Source organism: Pelodiscus sinensis, chromosome 2, assembly GCF_049634645.1.
Source record: "Pelodiscus sinensis isolate JC-2024 chromosome 2, ASM4963464v1, whole genome shotgun sequence".
NCBI classification, from domain to species: domain Eukaryota; kingdom Metazoa; phylum Chordata; order Testudines; family Trionychidae; genus Pelodiscus; species Pelodiscus sinensis.
Window position 1 is genome coordinate 101,306,024 of NC_134712.1, and position 25,852 is coordinate 101,331,875.

Consider the following 25,852-nt stretch of genomic DNA (forward strand, 5'->3'; position numbering starts at 1 on the left):
TCCAGAACTCTGCACCAACAACCAATGCAGTTCTGATCAGCCATGCTCCCAATCCTACCCAATTCACAGCTTTTCAGGAAGATTGGTACTTCGGGTGGCAACATATACACTGTCTAATGCTTGCCCTGCAAAACTGTAAAATACTGATGTGGTGCTGCCCTTCATAAAATGAAACCACTGGTAACAAGAAAAGTTTGAAGGTCTGGGATTTTATACAAGTTACGTATAACTTCAATACACAGCAGTTTTTCAAAACTTTTTTTTAGCCAATATGATTTCATAGCTACTTACTGGGTGTCATGTATGATTTTGTATTTGCAATCGTGAATTACCAAAATCTGCTTGTCATTTGCTACTTATCATTCACATTTAATTTCAGCTCTCCCTTCCCTTTCTCCTCCAACTATTTACCAATTTACACATACTATTTACTTAACATTTTACCTTTATTTACTCAACGTCAAATATAGCAAATAACCAATCATTTTAGATAATCTTGAACTAGCTTTGGTTTGTATGTTCATACTAAAGAAATGAGAACTTTTCACCACTGGTTCTATAAAATATCCATCTAGTTTGCATCCCTGTAGGCTGGATTTCTTGCTATGTGAGGTGTAACAGGCAGACCTTTTGGATTAAGTCCCACACAAACACGAAGCATTGTGATTTTGTAAAGCAAGTGTTATTTATCAATAAACATAAATCACATATCACTTCCCCATGTCATTTAGGGAGGACATTAATCTGAAACTAAACACACATTATAGATACAGAGCCAGAGCCTGAGCAATGTCATTTAAGGGTCTGAAGAAGTTAGTGGAACTATACTAATATACTTCAATTGATAATCTCATTCACAGCATATATTAAAAGCATTTTATTTCCAAGTACGTTTTTTAAAGTGAGAGTATTTCAAATTCACGGATATACGAGGCTACTAAGATACAGTCTGGTTTTGAAAGTAGCTATGCAAATTGAAGACTTGAATATTAGAAAAAAAAAGTCAAATACAATGTGTTAACCATGAATATTTCACCCTAACAAACCATCAGTAAGAATGCATGAACTTTACTTTGACTCACTAGAGTTGAACTTACTTTGAATCCATTTTTGTTACTTTCTTGGTGAAAAATTCATCAACACCTTCGTCCACTCTACCCATGAGGCCATTCTGTTCTCCTTCTTGAGGTGTTGCCCCACACACCTGATAAAACACAAATGTTCTCCTATGTTACAGTCTCCATGTCATGCTGCTAGTTATAGGTTCCAACATCATTAAAGCTGAATGCCTGTTGCCACATACTATTCAGACAACCCTTTTCCTGACTATTTCCTGAGGCCAGTTATAAGGGATGAGTCATAACATAAGCAACACAACATGGCAGTAAGAATCCTCACTTTTCAAAGATGCTGTAAACCATAAGCCCTGTTGGATACATATGAAATTAAAGATTTAGAGTCATCTTAACATAGGTCAAAGAAATATATATGTTGTTAAGAGAGCGCTTAATTAGCATTGGCATTAGTCCAAAGGAATGAAGAAGGGAGGATGTTTGGTTTTTAGCTAATGAAGGAAAGCTTCTAAAAAGGCGGCCTGTGACCAACAGGGATGATTGCAGATGGTTTTATGATGAATCTATCTTGAAACAAGCCAGAATGGCTCTTCCCAATCCACACACCAGTTAAAACCTTTGAGAACCCAAGTGCAATAGAAAAAACTGTTGGTAGCAAACAGGAAGGGAGGAAAGGCCTTGGGAAAAATCTCCCCTGGATTAAGACTGGAAATAATAGTGAACTGTTTTTTTATCTGAAGTCAGTATCTGGAAATGACATCACTTGTTTGTTGAAGGATATGAAACAACAAAACTCTTAATGGATTCTTTACTAATACCTGCCTGGTCATGTTGGAGCCAACCAAAATGGATCTAAGCACTCTTGGCTTTAGCCCATTTATAAGTATTTTGATCAAAAGTTTATACAGATTTTGTTAGCATTTGATTGGACTAAACTGCTTTTTAGGCATGTTTAGAGCAATTGGACAGGTATCAATTCCCCTGTGGATTTAATAAAGAAATGTACAGGTAAATTAGTGTCTACTAGTATCCCATATTTATAATTTCTAACATTAATAACAACTTCAACAAGGCCAAAACCTTTTGAATTGTGTGAAAAGAGCAGTTTAATTTTTTTGTTAGCAGTTTTTCAAAATGGAAATCCTGACCTGTGTATGTACTGTCAATGCCTGCAGAGACAGAGTCTTTGTCAGCTTTTGTTCACCTGGATTAGAGAGATGTGCATTCTAGCAGTCTGAATACAAAATTATGCCTCTAGCAGACTGCCTCTGTGGCCATGGACAAGGCACTTCAGGTCCAAATGCCCCAATTTATGTTTGATGATTTAGGTGGCTAACTTTAGTCACCCAGCACTGACTTTCATTGGGAGTTGAAATCTAAAAGATCAAACTTGGGGTGACCATCTCATGGGATTACTGTACAGATCAGTTTGTATAGCACTCGGAATAAGACATGCACTAAATATTGCATGAAGGATTCTGTCCTTGGCCTAGCCTCTGTATTCTTTCTGCTGCCAAAACTCAATATATAGCAGGGAGAGAATCCCTCAATTTAGGCACTGAATAAACCCTCTTTAGGTGACTCTACAAGGATCCTGTAACCACCTGAGTATCACTGTCTTTGTAATCTAGAAAGATGAACAATAAACTCATCACATGGCTCAGCAACTTGGGAACCAGAAATATTCATGTGCGTGTATCAGTACTTTTGGTCAATTAACAGTAATGGTTCTCTCGTAAACAGGCCTGCCAATAGGGGAGGGAGAAAGGCACAAAGGAGGCAGTCACCCCAGAGCCTAGCATTCCAAAAGGACCAGGGGCTCCTGGGCTGCTGCTGCTTTTGCACCAGCAGCCCCAGGGCGGGGCCATTTAAATGGACGCTGGAGAGTCATGTGGCACACTCCAGGGAGCTCTTAGGGCTGCTTGGGTAGGCAGGAGTGTGGCAGGGCATGCTCCAGAGAGCACTGAGGGTGAGGTAGGGAGATGGTGTGGTTCCAGCCATCCCAACCCCGCTCCTTCCACCTGAGGACCCGTGTTTTCTGGAAGCATGGAATCCCTCCCCTCCCCTGGGCCTGGCAAGGTTGTCAGCTCCCCTGCTCATACCCATCAGAGGAGAATCTGTCCTGGCTCCTTAGAGTCGCAGCACTGAGCCTGGATCTCAGTTGCAGAGGGATTAAGGTGGCTGTGTGCCACATTTCATATTTCTCAGATATGGCAGTTGGAGAATTCCCTGATACAATTTAGACATCCTAGGGAGACCATCTAAGTTAAGGCAACTTCCTCATGCTGCCTTACAGCTGATGGTACTGCCAAGAACTGTTCTTTTTCTGAGAAGAACTTGTTTAATTGGAAGCATCAGACTGTATGCAACAATACATATACCGACATCTGCTTTTGGTCAACATCAATATTGTCTCTTGATGTAAATGTTTATCTCATCAGTCCAAAAACATTGATATTGACTTGAATTCAGAATCCATTTAATGTTGGCACTGAAACTTTCCAGAGACTAAGAAGAAATATTGAAGTATCAAAGCCAAGAGCAGTACCCGAAGGAGGCAGGGACGTAACATTCTAAAAAAGAGCTAACTAAAATTCCCCTGAATACACTGATTGGGTCACTACAAATGTATAAACCATGGGGTAAGACTACCATCAAAATAACCAAGGCACAGAACATTTACACAGAGGTAACTATAATGACAGTTATTGTTCAATACTGCAATTATAGATTGATTTCTGCATATTTTACACTTTACTCCTTATAAGCTGAGAAAGATTGCATCCAATATGTAAAATACGTTCTGCAGTAAAATTGGTCTGAGTTTCATTTTAAGTGATCCTTTTTTGAATGAAGTGGCTTGAAAGGAAAATTTAAGAAAGCAAACAATTATTTCTTTTTTAAAAGAAATTCAGGTTCTCTCTCTACTAAATTCTGTGCATGACTGAAAAAAATCAGTGGGACAGGACCCTCAGAACAGACTGAATGCTGAACAACTGAGAGATAAATGCATGTTGACTCAGTCTACTTAAACCATGTTGGCTTGTTCCTAATTAAAACTTATGATTAGAATGCCGTAGAAAACACTTAGAAGAAAATAGGTTTTTCTTAAAAATTTAGCACCCTCACCCTTTCAATTAAGGGGAAGGGACCTCATACACAAACAAGACTTCAGATTAATCTAGTAAAACCAGACCTGGCAATTCTGCTGTAACTGGGATAAACAAGCAGAAAACTGAAAAACACACTCTTCTTTAAAAAAAATATCTGAAAGGTGTGATGAGTTTCTCTCCCCCTCCCCCAATAAACTGTACAAAATAACAAACAAGGGCAAAAAAAAACATTCCTTCCCCCTCTTTTGCAGGTTGCCTTGAGTCTGTGCAAGCAGAAAAAAAACAAATGTCCTGTCATTCAAATTTGGCTTCCCTGTCAGAAATACTGCATTGACACAAGGCATAACACTTTCTGTTCTTCGTACACGGCTATCAAAGCTTTTCGTCTAGAAGATGCTATGTAGGCTATGTTTTATATTTCCGTGCCTGGTAATGCTGCATTAAAAACTCCCAAACCATCCTTCTCCCACACTAGACAGAAGGGTTCTCCAATTCTGAACACATATGATTGTATGGAAGGAGAAGATAAGAGAACTTGACTGTGCCTGGATATAGTGCCCGGGCTGTCTTCTGTAACAGCAGGAATAGTCTTAGTACCGGATGACCTCTATTACCAAGATGTCACAGGACACATTAAATAAAGTTCAGTAAGTGGGAGAATATGACTCAGTTTAGTATGACAGATTTGGAAAAACAAAGCTGCAGCATATTACAGGCAAAGAGCCAGGTCGCTCTCTGTCCCCCCTGTTAGTGCAAAAGAGATGGCAAGTTGGCTTAGAAAGACCCTCAACAGCTGCCATGGGTTTCTTTTGGCACAGGGGAACGCCAGAGTTGCATAAAAGTATACTGTGTGTCCATTCCCAGCATAGGGAGTATCTGGCCATGGTGAATTCTGCTCAGGTAATCCCAGACCAGTGGAAGGGTCTCTAGGAGCCTGTTACCAGCCAGTACAATTTGGAGCAACAATGAAGCTGCTCCTAGATGCAGCTGGGGCCAAATTGGGCTGAGCTGCCTCTTGTTGCTTACTGAGTAAAAAGAACCATAGAGATGCCCACATGTGTGTTTAACTGTGTTCCCCAGGAGGGCTCTCTGTAACAGCGAAGTAGGCTGTATTTTTTGGTGCGGATCGTGGAATACTGAACAGTGGGTAGGGCAGCGCTATACCCTTGAAAGGGGCGGAGCTTCAGGTGGAAGGGGCAAGCTAAGGGCAACCAGTCAGTGCTACCCAGACCACAGCATCTCCCCAGCCCTCAGACCCACATGGAACGGCACCCTGGCAGCAATTCAAAGGGGCCCAGGGCTCCACAGTAGTAGTAGCAGTGGTGACTGGAAGCTTCGCACCCCTTTGAATCTCCAGGCTGTGGGGGCAACCACCCACTTTGCTCCCGCCCCCACTGGCAGGTCTGACGAGTGATCTATTGTTATTGAGATCCATTGGCTCAACCCCCATCTCAGGAAGAGGGTAACAAGTGGCTTCAGGGGCCACGTTATGGCTCTACTGAGAGTTGCCAGAATGTGTTAATATGCTTAAGTTTTGAGCAGAAAAAGGATTTCAATGTCACCAAGTCTCACAATATTCAGGTTTTTTCCCCTGGAGTAATGTGATTATGTGAGAATTTCAGCTTTCACTTAAAAAAACAAAAGATTGTACCCCCTCAAGTTATAGAGAAAAGCTTGAAAAGGTGACCTGAATGCAGTCTAAAGGCCCAAAAAAGCAAAAATATATTTTTAAGTCTTAGGATTTTAAAAACAATCATTCTGGGGGGGGCCTGTCTCATGCTTTTTGAGTACTTTGAGGTTGGCAAACTTAAGTTTTATTGCAAGGAACAGCCATGTATTTAGATCCTAAGCAATCTTTTAATGGTCACTCACTGATGTTTGGCTGGGCTGCTGTTTCTTATTCCTTTTAGGCCTTAATTTTGTAAAGTGCTCCAGTTTTTTCCCTTCCTCAGATGGTAGCTCTGAGATGAATCCAGAAGTTCGTTTGTCCGGTCTGCTGGAAAAAAACGGTGGGTCTTCTATATGTATAGGTACTTCTTCCAGTGCTTTATCCAGGTCAAATTCCATTTCTAAGAACAATCAAAACTTTTGATTAGGACTTAATATGGTATTTTAAATAAAAAGTAACGGCATCCTTTGCTTTATGGCAGTAGCTAATAGGTAGGAACGCTCTACTATATACAGTAAACTTCTGATAATCCGGCACCTTTAGGACCCAGGGGGTGCCGGATTATGAGATATGCCGGACTATTGGAAGTGGGGGCTATGAGGGGTCTGATGTGGAGTGGGGGGGATGCGCCCCTCAGCGCTGAGGGATCAACCTGGCAGCACCCCAGTTGCTTGCTCTGCCCCAGGCATCCCCGAGTCAGCTGCTGGTCAGTTTTAGCAGCGGCTGAATCGGAGAAGCCCGGGGCAGAGCAGCTCCAATTGTCCAGCTGCCCGGAGCACTTCCGGGTTCCAGATGGAGCCGGACCATCAGGAGTGCTAGACCACTGGATGCCGGACCACTGGAGTTTTACTGTATTTCAGTTTGCCTGTCTGTTCAAGAACTCCTCTTATACAGTAAGAGCTAAGACCACCAAATTTGGTATACAGCTCCCTCTTATCATAACTTAAAGGAACGTAAGGGTTTGGTGATGCCAGGAAAATGGGATGTGCCTGGAATGGGATTGCTTCTGATAAAATCATCCAGAAAAGAGACAGTATCACCAGGCAGGTGAAAGGGACTGGCTACAGGCATGCCCCACTTTTCACCCCATCCAGGACTACCCCAAGCCTCCCAGGCACCCTTTAGGAAGCACAGAGGGGCTTCAGCTCTCCATCCCCAGATTCATATGGGGACATTACTAGCTGTTCCCCTTCGTCAGGGACCACATGGACTATAAGCCCTTTTTGTTAAAACATAGTCAATGACAAGAGTTTACAGGGATGAAGAAAAAAAAAGATGTGATGGAATTCCCATTTAAAAAAAATTACTAAAAAAATTAAACAGAAAAATTGTCTCAATCCTTTTTTTTAAGAAATCCAAAATAAATATTCGATTCATTAAAATAACATTGCATTTTTGAAAAATATAATAATTTAAATAAAGTATGTACATTTTCCTTCCATTTAAAAAAATTAACTGAGTTAAGGACCAAGTAATGCCAGGTAAATGTGCTAGTAGCTAATAAAATGTTTACTTCTGAAGTGTCTTACCATAGACACTTCAAAAAACAAAGTAAGTTTGCTGGACCACACACATTGCAGTTCCGAAGTGAGAGTATTCTGCATTTTCAAATACAGAATCACTTTCCCCACCTTCTGAATGTAACGAAATGATTTTAATAAATTATTTTTTTAAAAGTAAACAAACCCACTTACCAAAAGCCCTAGATACAGGCCGGAGCATTCTACTGTGGATGCTTTTCCTTTTAGATTTAGGAGTCATCTATGAATACAAATAAAACAAAGAGGTGCTTATTTGGGTAAAAAATTGTTCAAAGAAATTCTTACCTTTAAAGCCAACAAATCCGTTCACATGGCATGTTTGCCTTCTAAATACAGGGAACAACAATTGTTTTTCTTCCTAAATGCTTAACTCCACCCCCAATTAACGTTTCATTGATATGAACTGATTTTATAGCAATGAGGCAGCAGCCTTCCCCCATGGCCAAGGACTCAAACCTCCTTGTGGTTCTTGCCAGGCACCTCTGCTCCACTGAGCCAGGACCACAGCCTTCTCCACACCTGCTGGGATCAGGTGTCGCCTGCCTTGCAGTAGCACAAGGAACCCTCTACAGCTATCACAGACCTGCTCTCTCACTCCTGTGACAGCGAGACTGCAAAATGTACACTCTGCCGCTGCAAGGTAGGTGACACAAGGAGTTAGGAAGAGTCTGCACATCCACTGTTACCAACATTTTTTTCCTGTTGATTTCAGTATGCCAGGAAACCAAATCCTGCTCAGATACAGAATCCCCAAGAATTGCAGTACTAGAAGATACAACTCCAGGCCTTCTTTAAAATGATGGAAACCTGCTTTTATCAGTTCTCTCTCTGGCAATGTCATGGCTTCCACAAGTATAGGCTATATTCCCAGAATATAAATTCAAAACAATGTATTTATTGAAGGTATACATTGTTAGATGACATATTGAAGATATTGATGATTAGAGGACAAAAGGCATACATTATTAGATTAAAGATTATCCTGGATTAAAGAAAATGTTGTGTTAAGGAAACAAACTACAGACTTAACACTTCATTTTAATTACTGGAAGAAAGCCACATATATATTGCTCCAGGAAGTATCCTCAAGTTCATACGGCACAAAAGGCTTTTTGCAATGGATAAGGCATGTACAGTATCAGCAATTTTGAGCCACTCATGGAATTTAATGTGGATAAAGACATTAAACTAGGAAGTGTGCTTATCTTCTGAGAAGTCACTCTAAAAAATGACAACTCTTATTCACACAAATGTGTTTCCATTGAGTATTCAGAGTCACATCTGCTGGCTTGAATGGCGCACACACATTTTCATCTACTTTCTTCTCCTGTTAACAGTACAGTATCTACACAGCTGAGCATGAGTCAGCAAGCTCCATTTTACTATGGCTCACTTAATCAACAGAAATGTTAATTAAGTTCTAGCCTCAGAACCCTTCACTGGTGATCATGCATGAGCCAGAGAGGGTGTACCTAGGCACTCCAACTTCTAAATGAGTTTGCAACAAGGGTGATTTAATTTGAGAGTTTTTTAGCTTTTTTATTTACAGGAAGTTCAGTGATAAATACAAGCACAAGCATTTGACTTGTCCTTATTTTATTTATAGATGTGCACATGCAAAATATGTGCACACGCATATTTCAGTTATCTGTTTTAGTATTCCCTTCTGAATGGCTGTCACCATTCAGACCTGGTCAAAAGTATGGAAGATTTTCATACTAGCATTAAGCAGGTTACCTGCTTCCACTTGATTTCAAAATGAGAGGCTAGACCTTCTAGTAGTCTGATTGTAACTTTTGAGCAAATAGAGATGCTTTCCCAATTATTATTATTATTATTATTATTCTAAAGTACTGTCTGAAGCCAAAGTGCCTTTATGTGGCAGGGAGTTTCCATTGCAGATGTCAGTCATATTTGACACATGTCAATAAATAATACAGGTCTGTGAGCATCCAGGAAGAAGCCGTCACCAACACCTTCTCCCTTGTCATCTGAGCACATTTAACATTTAAGTCACGGAGTAACAATACATTCTGAAGCCTCAGAGTGCTGTTTTATTTCTGACACTTTTCAGAGTATAGCTGCACTTCCAATTGAAAAGTGCTTCTGTAAATGGATCATAATACAGAGCATCAGGAAAGAACAAGCCAAGAGCTCAGACACAATAGTGACAAGCACTATGAAATGGCTATCCATAACATAAATGCAATTTTTATAACAAGATACGTAGCCAAGCACAGGCCCCATCAGCAGCTTGATGGAACTGCACAGCACTGCTTGGTTAACCACGCAGCAGACAAGAATGAATGCAATTAGTGGCCATCCCCACAGTCATACACCTGATCAGCTTCTTGTCCACTCCAGCAGAACCTGAATGACAAGCTACATCAGCGTCCAATCCTGAAGGCATCTCCACTCTAATTACAAGAAACTGAAGCCAGTTTAGCATTAAGCTGGATGAGCACTTGGATTGCTCTTCCCAGGTCCTGGCTGTTCTTGCAATTGCAGCCTATTCCTCATGCTAATGTAGCTGAATGTAATATGGCCCAATTGCTGTTCCTTATGATGATATAATTGGAACTCAGATCCCCCAAACTGATGAATTTATCCACGGAAGATGAGAAACGGTGAAAAGAAATAAGTTGTTGGTGGTGGGGATTATCTAACAGCTCATCCACTGACGTGCTTTCACAAGGAACGATAGACACTCTGGGCGTGTCTAGACTACAGGTTTTTTTCGAAAAAAGGCCACTTTTTTCGAAAAAACTTCCCCTGTGTCTAGACTGCTGCCACGTTCTTTTGAAAGTAAATTGAAAGAACGTGGCAGTTTTTTCGACCGCGGAAAACCTCGTTTTATGAGGATTAACACCTTTTTCCGAAAGCGCTCTTTTGAAAAAAGGTGTATGTAATGTAAACTGTGCTTTTTCAAAAGAGAGCATCCAGACTGCTTGGGTGCTCTCTTTTGAAAAAGTGTCTTGCTTTTTCAAAAGTACTGGTTATAGTCTAGACACTCTTTTTCGAAAGAATCTTTCGAAAAAGCCTCTTTTGAAAGAGGCTTGCAGTCTAGACGTAGCCTTTGTGTCAGTTTGAACATGGATGTTTCTTTGTATAGGAGTTGAGGTCTACAAGAGCTGCATGGGCACTAGAACACCAAATTGGGGCATCAATAAACAACACACAACTGCACAAGGCACGGAAATTCCCAGCTAGGCACTGGATGCCATTTTCATTGCCATTGTCCATGTGATGATAGTGGAAGGGGAGACTATGAGCCATCATTCTCAAACTGGTGATCATGTGTCAGTTTGTGGACGTGAATAACCACCAAAAGTTGTTTGCCAGTAGCATCCACCAACTGCAGTGTTGCCAGGGCTGGAAGAAGGTATAAGTGCTATCCACTTGCTAGGACAGCACACGGAGTAGTATACAAAAATTTTATTTGAAAACTAATTTGTATAACCCATTTCGAATTTGTACAAATAATAAAATGGGCTTCTGGCCAAGTGACCTCTCTGGACCACATGTAGCAAAATGGGTCAAAATGTTGAAAACATACTGGTGTGCTTTTTTTAAGAGGCTATTAAAAGACCATCTCAGCCAGTGAGTGGCATCCTCTGGCAGCACAGCATGTTTCATTACTACAAGGGACATGTGAACCTCAGGGTCGTAGCCTGACCCAGCTTGAGATGGTGGGCTTGCATCTGATTTCCTATAGTTACCAGAGGCTGTTCAGACTTCCCCATGGCCAGGTCCATTCCGCCTTCTCTTGACACTTCTCTGCTTCTGACCATGCAAAGAGAGGGGCAAGAAGTCTTCTGCCTCTTGTTACACTACTGAGTTTTACAGACAAATTTTAGGGCAGCAGTGAGTGACTTCTTCCCCCCTTCCCTCCAATTTTACCTTAATGGGCCAATTCACTGACCTTTTTCTGGTCTTAGTGCTCTCTCCCCTCTCTTCCCCCACTTTTCCAAGCATTGTGCAGATAACCAAAAGTAACAGGCAAAAGGCTGTCTATGAGGAGATCCACCCAGAGGGAGCTTGGCTACACTTACTCCCAAGTCCACTAATCCTTGCTCCACCAGGTACAGTGGGGTTCAGAATCTAGATAGCATGCCAAGATCTCTCTGTATCCACCCACACCAATTATATCCCCTCTGGAGGTGCCCCCACATAAGTGGACCAGTCCTTTTCAGTACCAGGGGACCCAACACACTAAAACCTGCTCACTGATTAAGGACTCTGGAGAGTTGGGCAGGTCAGATAATCCCAGGTCCTTTGCTATTTTCTTATGTACATAACTGAGTAACTTTCCCAGACCCCTTGCCCTTTTACTCTACTTCTTCCCAAGAGGAACATCTGGAATCTCTTGGGGCTATGCCTCTACATTTCCTCTGCAGTTAATGCTGGGACTTGGGGAACCCACAACTGAAACCACAGATTAAGCATCTGAATATTTTATTTTTATAAAACTGTCACATGGATTAGAGTAACTGACATAACTGCCAAAACGACCAGGGTACAGCACTTTCCATTTCTCCCCACCCCGCCAAAAGTCTTCATATTTGATCTTGTTCCACCCACACAAGCCTGGCGAATGGCCCTCCCTCACCATTTTAATTTTTAAACATTTATTTTAAAAAACCACCAACACCTGTATATGTACTTTCCACTTGTGAAAACACAGAAAGAGACACTGTAGGAACCGTGAGACTAGTGTTCAGAAACTAGGCACTATTCAATGTGACAAAGGAAAACAAACCAGCCAAAACATGATGACCTAACAGGTCTCTTCAATCTCAAATTTCTATGACGGAACACCTCAGCTGCTCACTCTAAGATATTATTTCATTAAAATGGATTTAGCTTCAATACAAAACTGAATGAACAGTTTCCTCTTAAGCAGGGGCATTTTTGTTTGTACCTCTCATCAGCATTCTGTTTCATTTAGTCTTAAAGCCAAGGGCTATTTTAAATTCATCAGATGTTACATTAGGCTAACCATTTTATAAAACCTAATCTCATCTCTAAGTTATGGCATATTTCATTCAGTAATTGAAGATGGATGACACTATGATATCCCCAGAGACTAGGAAGGCAGTACAAAAGCAAATGGAGCACATAAGCAAACAGGTAGGCCAGAAAAAGCAGAGCTAAAAATACTTACACTTGTACAGCAGAGAGTCTCCATGCAGCAAAAAAAAGAAAGAAAAACAGAATATGAATGGAGGGAAGACAAAGCAACAGCTGTTCCCAGGGACAGAGGCAAACGAAAACTCACCAAAAGTAAAGAAAACTAAAGCTGAAGCACTTACTAGTCTTAGCAGGAAAGGTGATATGCAAGAATGAGATAAAAACCTTTGCACAGAGAGGCATGGCAATAGCTTTCTTGTCTCCATATTTGGATGGGATATTTAAGCAAGGATGTGGTCTATGGCTAAATTAAGACCTGTAATTTTCAACCAATGCAGCTCCACCTATGGTAGCAACACCTGCACTCTGTCTATGCTTTGGCTTCCCTGTTGATATTACTAGTGGAGTTTTACTTGTGGCAAACTGAAAATCTGATTTTTCTTTGTGCGAACAACGCTTGTGAATTAAAGCCTGTAGCAGCTTTATCAGAGATCCTCAGAGCAAAGAAAACACACCGATTCCCTGTAAAGAATATCCTGCAATGTCATGCCTAGCGCATGAACTGGATTTAACTGAGGGAAAGGTGTGCAGAGTCACCCTCACTCTCTCATCCAGGCTTCTCTGAATACAATAGCACGGCCATGTCAAGATGTCTGCAGACAAGTCTGGACGTAGGGGATGGCCATCAGATCCTGCGGCACCCAAAGCTGTCCATGCAGCTCTTCCCCAGTTACAAAAGTGGACGGCAAATGAGCATACTTGACTGGACACAAGAGAGGGCTTTCCAAAGGGAACCAGGTGTAGCTGTCCACTCTGGCTAACAGTCACATGTAGTGCTACTTACTAGCAGGTTTGAGAAGTTTGGGTTATGCTTTGCCTAGAACCTCACCTCAGATCTGTTCACCAAGGGTGGCCCTAACAGAAGTACAAGACTCCAGACAACGTAGTTCTGAGGGTCATCGGGACACACAAGCCTTTCCATGACAACAAGGTAACAGCCCAAAGAGAAGATGGGATTGTAAATAAGGTAACAGTTCCAGAAGAGAATTTAGAGTAAGGAAAAAGCTTAGATTTAATACCACCATGTCTTAGATTTTCTCAAGAATTTCTGCTGAAATCAAGTGCCATGGATATCCTTATCTTCTTCAGACTGAAAAGTTTAATACCGTCAAGTATCCCGTTTAATTGTTTTGTGATGGATACTGCTTTTCTAATGGTTAATATACTGTCTTTTAACTTGCCAAGAAAAGGCCAGCCCTGAAACAGAAATCTGAAGATCACTGTTTAGGCTTTCAAGGGACAGAAAGGCAATTATACTCCTCTTCTTTATGTTTTTATATTTTCTGCAGTAACAATCCTCTTTTATGGCAGTAAATTTCCTTAAAGTAACCCACAGCTAAATGTCTCAAAGACAGAAACACTTCTGGAGGACATGAACAAAATCCTCACATAATCCCCATGTCCTTTATTTCGCTGCTTGATACAGAAGTTCCACTTGGCTGAAGCACATGCAACCGTGGCTTTATCTTTAACTGAATTCTCCTCCAATATTTATCTGGGCAAACCTGCCTGTTACCATGACTGTAGCCCTGGTGTTGGTACGCTGGTCCCTCACCCTTCTGCTAGAATCTTCTTTTGTACATTCATTTTCTCTTATCTGGACTTGACCGCTTTAACTACATTTTCTAAGTCCTCATTGTCCAGAGTCTACAAGGGGCAGAAGCCTTTTGCCCTCCTTCTCTGACATATGGCCATCCCACTCTGATCCAGAAACATCTCTTCTGGCAACCAAATCATTATACTAACCAGGTCAAACTGCCGCCCCCCCTTTTTATAAAGTATCCATCACCACCACCACTCCTCCTGTCTTCTCATCCATTTCTCTCTACTCCCCTAAATTCCCTCTGCTAGGGACTCATCTCTGTCTCTTATTAGGCTTCCTGGGGTTGGAAAAGCATGCTCTCCCATAGCTTCTGCCTTCTGGAATGCTCTTTCAATAACTTTCCAACACATCTCTTTAAATCTCCTCAGGAAACTTGCATTTTCATAGATGACTTGGGAAACATTTTAAGCTGAGGATCATGACTAACTAGTTATTTAAGAGACTTTTTGATAGTGCATGGCTACAGATGCTAGGCTGTTCAGTGAAGTGCTGTTGTGTTAACATTCCCATAGGAGGGTCTAACTAGGCAGATGCCCCACATGGAATCTAAAACTGGAAGAACTATTCCATTATATGAATAGTTACGAGTAATGCACAGAATTGGGTCAAAGTAAAATAATGTTATAATTGTTTTCCTCTTTTTTCTTATTAAACTGAAGAAGTAATGAAAATATTGTTCTTAAAGCATATTTCTTTTATTTTCATAGATGCTAGAATGGAAAAACATCCTAAATCTTTTTTGTAGTCCGTTAAATACATACTGAGTGCCTTCATGTTGTAGACCTAACACTTGCTCTGTCTGCGGGATGTCACTTGAAAAACAATCTGCCCCCTAACTTTTTTCAGTATTTTGTCTTTTTATGGCTATCCCCTCCCCATTAATATTATGAAGTTTGGACCCAAAATGTTACTTACCTGAAACAGTAAAATCATTTGAGAAATACCTTTCCAAAAGTAAAGAGCTCTTACAATACATACCCTATGCTGGAATTATTTAGAAATCAAATTACAACAAAACCCTTCTTTATAGCCACTATTCCTGGTGATGCTCTGCTACTGAATAGGTCGCTACAGCAATCAACTGAGATTAGAGCCTTGGTAAGAGACAGCTCAAAAGAGCTTGCCATCTAGGGTCCGGGTCCAACAAAAACTTATGCAAATACTGAATTTTCAATGTGTTAGCAGTCCCATTAAAGCAGAGGTGGTTTAACTACATCGTATCTGGCCCATCAGTTGTTTCACTCCAGCCCTCGGGCGGAGTCAGGGGCTCTCCCTGCTCCATGTGGCTCTGGGAAGCAGAATCACGTCCCTCCTCTAATGTATAGGGGAAGGCAGAGGGCTCTGTGTGCTGGGAATCATGGCCACTGGGAGCTGCAGGGGAGGCGTTAGTGCACAGAGCTGCCTGGATGTGCCGATGGGTAGAAGATGACTAGAAGGGGGACATGCCAGTGCTTTCGGGAGCAGATTGAGGCGGTAAGTGCAGCCCACAGTCTCTGCACCCCTGACTGCCCCCTGTGCTCAAACCTCTTGCCCCAGCTCTGCAACCCCAATCCCTCATCTCTGACCCCACCCTAGAACCCGCACCTCCAGCTGGTGTCCTCACCCACTCCCATACCTCAACCCCAATTTCGTGAGCAATCATGTGTCCTCATAAAATTTCCATACCCTGATGTGGAGAATGTTTGTCTACCCCTGCTTGGAAGTCAACAGGACTACTCATACACTTAAAGTGACAGTGTACTAAACAGCTTTACTGAACTGGAGTCTAACATGGCAAAGTAGACAAAAAGGAAAGATTATATTTCCTCATTTGATATATGGAGAACCAAGGCACAGAGACTAAGTGACTTGCCCAAGGTCACAGAGGAACTGGGGAACTAGGGACTGACTACAGATCTATATAGTCCCCTGTAAAATGGCTTCCTCTTCATCTGTCAAAATAAGTACAAGTTAAAGTAATCAACCCCCTAGAACAAATGGGGAGACCATTACTGAAGACAGAGCATGTAAACCTCAACGAGTTTCAAAGAAAATGAGATGGGGAGGAAGAGAGAGGAACTGAAAATAAAGTTGCAGAGAGAGAATATTTAATTTAATTGGACTTAAGGTATTTTAAACAAATCAGTAAATCAACATGCATTTTAAAAAAAGGTATAGCAAAGTCTTTCTAACAGATTATGGACAAGAAAAGAGAAGTAACACATTTTACCAAAATCTCTACTCAATTCCATTATCCTAAGGAAATATGACTAATGGAATGGTCTTTCAGCTATCTTGCAATCTCCATTTTTCACATTTACTCTCAAAAGAGCACAATTGTTAGGAGAATTGCACACCTGTAAATCATGAAAAGGGTGTCAGTATTCATAGGGCTGACTACTAAATTAACTATCCTTCCATGGACTACTGAGTCTTGAGGGAGGGTGTGTGTGACTTGACTAACCCACCACGATAGAGAAATTCACAAACAAAACTAAAATAGAACTGTGGCTAAGACTTTCAACTGCCAAGACATTACTGCACTGTTTAGATATCAAAAACCAGGACCTCAGCTGGAGTAAACTGGCATAGCTTCAACTAAATTCAGTGAAGCTATATTAATACATACCAGTTCAGGATCTGACCTCAAAAGCAATTGTTGTATTTCATAACTTATTTGCTCTCCACATATAGGAAAGCATGGGCTTTATGTTTACAAAATGAGACACATATCATAAACGTAAGGGAATGTATTTGTTTTATTTTTTCCCAAGAAGTCAAGTTATTCTGAAGATGCAGTACACAGTTCTGAATTTGTTCATTTTAAATTTCTTCTAAACTGTCTGACTTTTAGATTTATTTTGCATAATATTAGCCCCCCAATACCAGATTTGTCCTTGAGTTTAATTTAATTTTTACTAGCCAAGAAACTTTCACTTTGCTACTTGATGAGATCTGATTCGAATGCATGCTAAGAAATGTCAATACAATTATAGATATTTTTTGTTTTAACTAGTAAGGCTGCTTCTATTTCTTTATTTTAAACCACAACATAATGCCTGCTATTAAAGTAGTAAGAAGGGAAAAAAGCCAAAATTTCTGTTGCAAAGAAGAAAAAGCCTGTATGGAATAAATGTAACAGTTCCTGAAAGTATTTATAAGCTGACAGTTCTTCCTCTTGAGTAATTATATCTCAAGGAACCATGTGTGCATAACAATTTGCATCTGATTCAGAGCATATATCCAATTTCATCCATTTTGCAAGGGAGAAACAACAAGAAAAACTCCAAGCCCATCCTGAATTCTATATACAGTACAGACTTACTGGAAAATTTGAAATCCAGGATGAGGCTAAGAACTTTTTGTACCGTACGCCCCCCCCTTCCTTACACAACTAAAGAATTTCAGTACTTGCATTATGAATTCCCCCATCTCTATATTAAATATAGGAAACTCCTAGAATACTGTAAATACTGAGCTGTTTATGCCTTAGGCTTAGAATGTTGCCATCTGAACATTTTGAAGGATGGCCACTATATTTGGAGTACAGGCAGTCCCCGGGTTACGTACAAGATAGGGACTGTAGGTTTGTTCTTAAGTTGAATTTGTATGTAAGTCGGAACTGGTACATATTGTAGGGGAAACTCTAGCCAAACATTTCTCCAGAGCTCAGTTTTATTCTCCCACACCTCACTTCCCTCAGTCTTTTATTCTCAAGCTGAGGTGTCTGCTGAGAAAAGCCGCTCCGCATCTCCCTGGTCTGCTGGAGGGGGGCGCTAGCTTCGCGTCTCCCTGGTCTGCTGAGGGGAAGCAGCTAGTGCAGGGTTGCCTCACATCAGATCCCTACTTACAAACGGGGTAAGTCGGATCCATGTAACCCGGGGACTACCTGTATTGGGGGTCAATCCTTCTCCTTGCGCTTCTGAGCTCACAAGCTGGATAATGCTTATAAAAAAGGATCTGATTTATTTGGCCAATTCTATGTGTATACCATGGCAGCACTTGATCTCTACTAAGGATGTTAAAGACTAGTCGACTAGTCAATTAACCACATTTTAAACATCCTTAATCTCTACTGGAGAGAGAATTATTTTGGCACCTCTCCTTCCCAAGCTTAGAACAACATAACCATTGAACTGAACAACAGTCACCCAGGCATAAATGGCAGTTACTTACTCACCAATGGTAGATCCTCAGGGCTTTTGTGCGTTGAACTCTATGACATGTCAGACACAAAGCTCTCATGGAGGCTTGTGCCAATAATTCTGACGCAGATTAGTTGGGGCCGTGAACGGATTAGCAGCATCTCTGCTCAGAACATTATGATTTGAGGCAATATCCTTCCAAAAACACACATTAACTGAGCCACTGTGCTGTCCAAGATCAAAATGTACCAGACACAAGAGGTTGTCTGGTGTATCTTCCTCACACACAAAAAATCCTGAATCCTTAATATTAAATATTAACACACATCAAGAATAAATTACTAAAAACGCAACCCCTCTGAAGTCTATGGGCATGTCTATAGTGCAATTAGATAGGCACATGCCAGCTGACTTGGACAGGAGAAGCTCGAACTAAAGGGATGTTTAATTGCCATGTAAATGTTTGGACTCAGTTCAAACTCTGGGATCCTCCTAATTCACAGGATTCTAGAGCCTGGTCCAAAGTAATAAACGAAGAGTCCACACTTGCAATTAAAAAATCCCCTTTGCCCAAGCCCCGCAAGCCAAAGTCAGCTGTCTCAGGCCATCCACGGTGTTTGTTGGTCATGGGCAAGAAAGAAAAAAAATCTTAAATATTCAAAAAGATGTTTCCTCATAAAAGTATATAATTAACAAATGGTAAATAAACAAATATTACTCCCCCTGTGCCAAATTAGAGATATACTACAGCAAAGACACAGCTATGGAACTCCTAATTAATAGCATACCAGAGACAGCCTGTCAGATGACAAATATACGTAAATGAAAGACTAATACCTGTTCTACAACCAAACAAAACAAAAATTACCATAGGTTAAAGCTGATGGTTGGACATAGGGATGTAAAATCCCATTTAACTGGTTAACCAATTAAGGAGGAAGGACAGAGAGCTGCTCCAGTTCCACCCACTGCATCTGGGCTGTAGTGGACCCCTCCCTCACCACAGGCAGGGGCTGCTCCAGTCCATTTCTGTCCGTGGCGGGCCCAAGTTTGACCTTAATTTAAAACTACTTGATTACAAGATGACACAAAAATACAGAAGTGTCACAGCACACTGTTACTGAAAATTTGCTTCCTTTCTCATTTTAAACATGTAATTACAAAATAAATCAATTGGAATATAAATATTGTACTTACCTTTCAGCTCACAGTATACAGAACACTATAAAACAATTCATTGTCTGCACAGCATTTTAATTTGTACTGACTTCAGTAGTGCTTTTCATGTTGCCAGATGTAAAAGTGAGGCAAATATCTAGGTGAGCTGACATGCTCCCCCTTGTGGAAGACCTCTGCCTCCTCAAGGGTACTCTTACCCCTGGTCGAGAACCAATATGCTAAACCAGGGCTACTCAACATGTGGCCCACAGCCTGTATGCTTACAGCCTGTGGTGTGGTTTGGGTTTATGCAGGGCTCAACATGCAGCCCGCAGATGGGATCCTTTGAAAATGGCCTCCTTAGGGAACATGCTCCACAATGGCGAGGTGTCTCTGAGTCAGGGTGAGCACTGAATGATGCAAGTGGACAGGCTGGCTGGAACAGACAGGTGTCGGCATTTCTAGCCCCTAGGGAGGAGGTGCTGGGAGTGCTGAGGCATTGTGGGAAGTGCTTTGAATTCATGCCAGTCAGAGTAAAAGAAGCTATTTGCATGTATATGCAACCACACTTAAGTTGCAGCCCTCGGCATGTGCTGTATCATTGTGGCTCCCGGGGCTTCCAAAGTTGAGTAGCCCTGTGATAAACATTTGTTGAATCATCAAGTCTGATCTTATTTGTAAAAACCTCCCCTTGAAAACATGAAATAAAAATCATGCAAGAGTGAGCCAATGATGAATGATCATTGGACTAATTAAAAACCCCCAAGAATGAGCCAACATTCAAACTGGCAATAAGTGACAGGAAGTCAATATTAATAAGCCATATACTGACATAAAACAGACAGCTACACTTCCTTCTGCTACAAACCAGAGTTTTTTGGGGAAAACTGGCAAAACTTATGACACTGAAATGCCTTAATATAAAAAATACCCAATATCAGAACTACACTATTCATGTTCTAGACCAGTGTTTCTTAATCAGTGGTACGAGTACCCTTGGGGTACTCGAGAGAAGGGTACTCAAGAGAAGTCTAGGGGGGGTACATCAACAACTGAAATTTGGAGAAAACTGAATTTTTGTTTTACGTTTTGCAGTGTTTTATTATTTTTGTACTTTTTATACCCCAAAATTTCATTGCCCGCTCGGCTACGATTAAGTTGTTTAAACAAATGTGTTGCAATGGTAGAAAAAAAGTTGTGTGTGTCTGAAAACTGTAGGTACTGGGGGTACTCAATTTTTTTTAAAGGGGTATTTTATAAAAAAGGTTGAGAAACACTGTTCTAGACAGTCAAATGGAGGCACCTTTTTCACCAGGTGTTATTGATTTATTACTGAAATCAGGTTTTTTTTATTCTTAATTTATTTGATGACAGGCCAATAACTAGCATAGATCATGATAAATAAGGTGAAGTTAGACACAGAAATTTGAGCTAGATATAGGAAAATATACAGTATCACTACACACCTGAAGAGTCCAGTATTATGATTTTAGTATTTTTCCCCCTCTCGACTCCACAGAAACTGAGAACAAGATTTTAGTAAGTCTTGTAATTTTGGGTTCCCAAATTCAGACACTTTAAAGAAGCCTGATTTTCAGAACCTGGATATGCAACACTTTTTGAAAGTCAGGTCTCTTTAAAGAGTCTCAAGTTAGAAACCTTAAGTCATTAGTGACTTGAAAATTGTAGCCTAAATATTTAACACGTATGCCAGTCTAGCCCTAGCTATTTCACACCCCCAAGGTTATCATTGTATGTGAGGTTATGACATATCACTATGCGTGCATTACTGAAATATAATGTGAGGTTGGAAACACCAGCATTTCAGGTACAACAATGGAGTAGCCAGACATGCTGATGGCCCACTGAAGTGAATCCACTTTCTCAATGACCATCATAGAAGACTGCTGAGAGAGAACATACATACAATACAGCCTGCTTGAACTAGGTTATAGCAAAAGACCTTTTCTGCAAGCTGGAAGAAACTATAAAGAGGGGAAGTGAAATCATGACTTTGCCTTACTCCCTCCACAACTCGGCACCTAGAAGCACATCTTGGGTACAAAGACTTTGGTCTATGAAGAGCAGACCCAGGTTGGAAGGTAGCTCCAGCCTATAAATTGAAGATCTGTGACCAGGGTTTCAAAGCCTGTTTAGTTTATAGAACTGAGATTGCAAATTTATTTTTATATCTTAGGTAACCAATTGCAATCTCTATGCTTATTACTTACAATGATTTACAATCTATCCTTCTATAGTTAATATTTTACCTAAAACAATGCGTTTTGATGGAAATGCTTGGGGAACCTCATCTGAGTTTATAAAGGCTAGTGCAGTGTTTCTTAAATTTTCTGAGACCATAAAACACCAAACAATAATATTTTTTTTTATGTGGAAGACCTATGAAAATTTTCGTTCCCCCCCCAAAAAATGTGTTGTCAGAAAAAAAAGACAAAAACAAAGAAGTAACAAAAACAAAGAAGAGGTCGCGGCACACCTGCAAGTTGTTCACAAAACACCAGTGTTCCGCGGAACATAGTTTAAGAAACACTGGGCTAGTGTGTCTCCTCTCCACATTGGGGGGAGGAGAGAGACTTATAATAATCAGATGCCTGACCAGGGCAAGACAGTATAGTTCTGAAACGAAGGCTGGGGAGCTAAGTGAATCGGCTGCAGCCTTTATATTGTTGTTTCATGAGTGGCTTGCAAAGCATTCATGGAACTCAGTTGTATAGTCTCTGCCTGTGATCACAGCGCGAGAAGGATACCCCAGGTTGGTTGGACAGAGGACTTAGCAATTCCACAGCGCAGGCTGCATTCTGGGAAAACCCATCACAGTACGTATTAGATAATCACTGACAGAAGTCTTGTAACCCCTGGCAGAGTCATATTATAAAGCTATATACAATGACATTTAGTAAAAAGTAGCTTTAGCTTAACAGTTATAGAAAATTAAAATGATCATATTCATAACATTTGAAAATGATTTGGAAATCTACAGAATACTACAAAACTGTCAACTTTCATGCAAGTTCCGACTCTCTTTTGACTTTTCAGATGGCACTGTATGCCTGGAAAAAATGTTTGCAGACACACAAATTCTAGAATGTGGATCATGAGTCTCAGAGTGTCCAGAAGCTGTCCTGAATGCAGGGGATGCAGAGGTATCATTAGTCTGCCTGCATTGTTTATATTGATCTTCCTGTGAAGCAGATTTGCTCAATCAATTGTGATAGATTCTACTTGGATTCCATGAATGTCCCCATATGCCATTTTGCCAGATTCTGAAGTAACTCCTTTAAAGTGCTACTGGAATCAGCACACGGGATTTTGGGGTGTATGTGCAGGGGACCATTTGTGGGAGACTACAGGTATCCTATATGAGAAAGACTGAGAACTGCTTAGAGTAAGTAGAGAAGTTAACATTCAATACAGAACCCACTAGGAGTGGTACGAATTAATGCCATGAGACAATATATAATTTTTCAGTTTTTCTTATCTGTGCAACTCCCCTTTGAATCTGGAGAATCAACATACACAGAGAAACTGCAGAACTAACACCACCACAAAAAGCTAGATCTGAAATGCCAAAAAGCTAGACCTGAATGCTCATTACTTTCCCTAACTAGCAGCACTAGCAAGAAGCCCATCTGTATAAAAAGAGTCTGCCCATTTTCCAAAAATTAAAATATCAAAAACTTTTCACACCATGCAGGTACAACTTTCAGAACAGAGAATGAGGCAGCAGGGGTAAGAAACAAATGAGAGCATGAAGCTAAATACCTACTGATGTGACAGATGCCCAATCTCATCACTGTGAAAGTAAATAAGCCATTCGTTATTTCTACTGCAGTGGTACACAGGGATCCGAAGCAAGAATTAGAACTCCACTGTATTAGGTAGGCACTGTACAAACAGCAGAACAAGTCCTTACTCCAGAGAGCTCACAATGTATAGGAATCAGTCACTCAACTCAGTAGACTCGCTGTAAATCCTTAGATAGTCACTAGCTTTTTTTTTTTTTATCTTACCCAATCACCATGATATCACAGCATTTCCCAAAATTATACAAGATACATTGTTAATTCTTTCCCTCCACTGTCAGAAAGGGATGAATTTTTTCATCTTTGGTGCTTTGTGAATTTTTATTTAATGTGTGTCTGAAAAAAGTAGGTTAAAAGAAGTGGGTTTTTTATATTTGGCTCTGCAAGCAGAGAAATATGTTTGTCTATCTTCCAATACCTTTAGGATCATGTGTCTGTTGCCAAGCGCTGTACCTATGTATTAGATCTATGCCACGATTAGTCTTTAATATAACCCAAAGCAAGTAAGTGCTATTTTCCCCATGCTCTCTGTTCCTTTATAGAAATTATTCTTTATCGTTCAGTGTCACTGGAAGATTGCATACAAACAATTGCTTACATTTCATTCAAGTTCTCTACCTGTCCTTCATTTTCCTATAGAGTCACCTTCATGGGGAAAAAAAGATTAAAAATAGAAATATTTATTTATAGTATTAAAAAAGCAGATTTGATATTCATTGAGGCAGGCCATTTTTATTAGCAGTAAATTTTATGCCAACATATCTTGCTGACAGTTAGCAGGAGCATACCAGGGACCTCTGAAGCTCAGTGCATGAGCTTCTACTGCAGGACTATTCAACATGCGGATTGTGGCCCATTTGTTCGCAGCCTGCAGTGCGGTTTGGGTTTACGTGGGGCTCAACATACGGCCCACAGGTGGGCACCAAAGCAAAAAAGTAATCAATATAATGGTCTTCTGTTGATGTGTCTTTTAGCATTTAAATTTCTGGACTGTCATTGCTCATTAGAAGTGCTGTCATATGGGTGGAAATCAGGTAAATATTGCATTTTATTAATATCAGCAGAACTGAATTAAATGTGTTGTGTGTTGTGTAGTCTTGCCTTAATTTTTGTATTCATGCGCATCAGTGTGAAAGAAGCTACTTGCATATATTTGCATATATATGCAACCAAGCTTAAGTAGGGTTGCCAGACGGTTTAACAAAAAATACTGAACCCCCCCTCCCCCAAAAAAAAACACCAGGAAAAAATTCTGTCGAGAAACAGACCAAAGTTGTTAAGCGGAAAAAAAAAAGGGGGGGGGGGGGGGGGGAGAGAGACAAAAGTTAAACAAAAGTTGTACCACTCCCTCCAGTTTGGGGCCACTAACGCTTCAATGCACCCATCTCTCCCCCAGAGCCAGGCCCCCTTAGTGCCCTCCCCTATCCCAATGCACTCACCCCTGCCTGAGGTCTAGGCCCCCGACAGCGTCCCCCATCCCAGTGCACTCACCCCTACCTCTGAGCCAGGCACCCCCAGTGCCGGGAGCACCCCGCCCCAATCAAATCCCTCCTCCACTCCCCCCGAGCCAGGCACCAGAGGAATGGGATGGCTGGGTAAATTAATCTTACTTTTAAAGTCGCTGCTCCTGCTTCCTCGCCTGGCTGCCTCGGCTCAAATTGTGCAGAGGGAGGCATCACATAGCCAGCTCCCGGGTCTCTGCTGGTCACATGGGCCAAAGCAGGGTGTGCTCCGCTCCCACCCCAGCCCGGTGCTTGGCAAGTGCTCCCTACTGCCCCCCCGTTCACTGCAACTCCGCTACCAGACGCAGCAGAGGAAAATTGTCCCCGCCGGGCTTCTGTCCGAGGGAAACAGGAAATACGGGACATTTCACATGGCCGGTATTTTCTGTTCTGTTTTGTTTTTTTACCGGACGGAGCCTGCAAATACCGAACTGTCTGGGTGAATACCAGACACCTGGCAACCCTACGCTTAAGTTGTGGCCCTTAGCGTGTGTTGAGAGTATTATTGGGGCCCCCAGGGCTTTCAAAGTTGAATAGCCCTGCTATAATGCATGAGTTAAAAGCCGCACAACTCTTAGTGCAGGTTGTAGCAGACTCATTAATTTCTGAGTGGTCTAGGTGTCACCAGAGAGGCACAGAAAACCATTCCCAGAAGTCATAGATTACACAGCAAACTCATAATTCATAGCCCAAATATATAAATCTTACACAGGAACATTATTAAGAGAATTTCACAAACATATATATATATATATATATATATATATATATACACACACTACAACCTGTACTTCCTTGAAATGTTTTGAAATAATTTCCTATAATTCATTATTATTATACCTGGAGGAATGCAAATAAGTAGAACGTCTGCCGTTTTCCTGGGCAAACTATCTTACACTAGCCTTGCATTCTGTATTATTGAGAGTCAGAATGTTATGTTATTGGAATGGGTATTTTCAAGGTTACTAACGTGTGGTGATCTTCTAGTATAGGATACATTCCACTCAAACTTATCTTTCTTTTAAATAATAGCTCAAAACTTGTCATTTCTTAAT

General features: G+C 41.0%; 1 protein-coding gene across 3 annotated transcripts in view; it reads right to left on the reverse strand.

Moving 5' to 3' along the window:
- CARMIL1 (capping protein regulator and myosin 1 linker 1) overlaps nt 1–25,852 on the reverse strand; it is a 247,884-nt gene that overhangs the window by 25,063 nt on the left and 196,969 nt on the right. For all 3 annotated transcript variants that reach the window (XM_075921131.1, XM_075921132.1, XM_075921130.1), the window contains exons 30-32: nt 7,550–7,616; nt 6,059–6,255; nt 1,098–1,204 (exon numbers count right to left, since the gene is read on the reverse strand). In XM_075921131.1, coding sequence (XP_075777246.1) covers nt 1,098–1,204; nt 6,059–6,255; nt 7,550–7,616 — 371 coding nt within the window. The remainder of the gene's footprint in view (nt 1–1,097; nt 1,205–6,058; nt 6,256–7,549; nt 7,617–25,852) is intronic.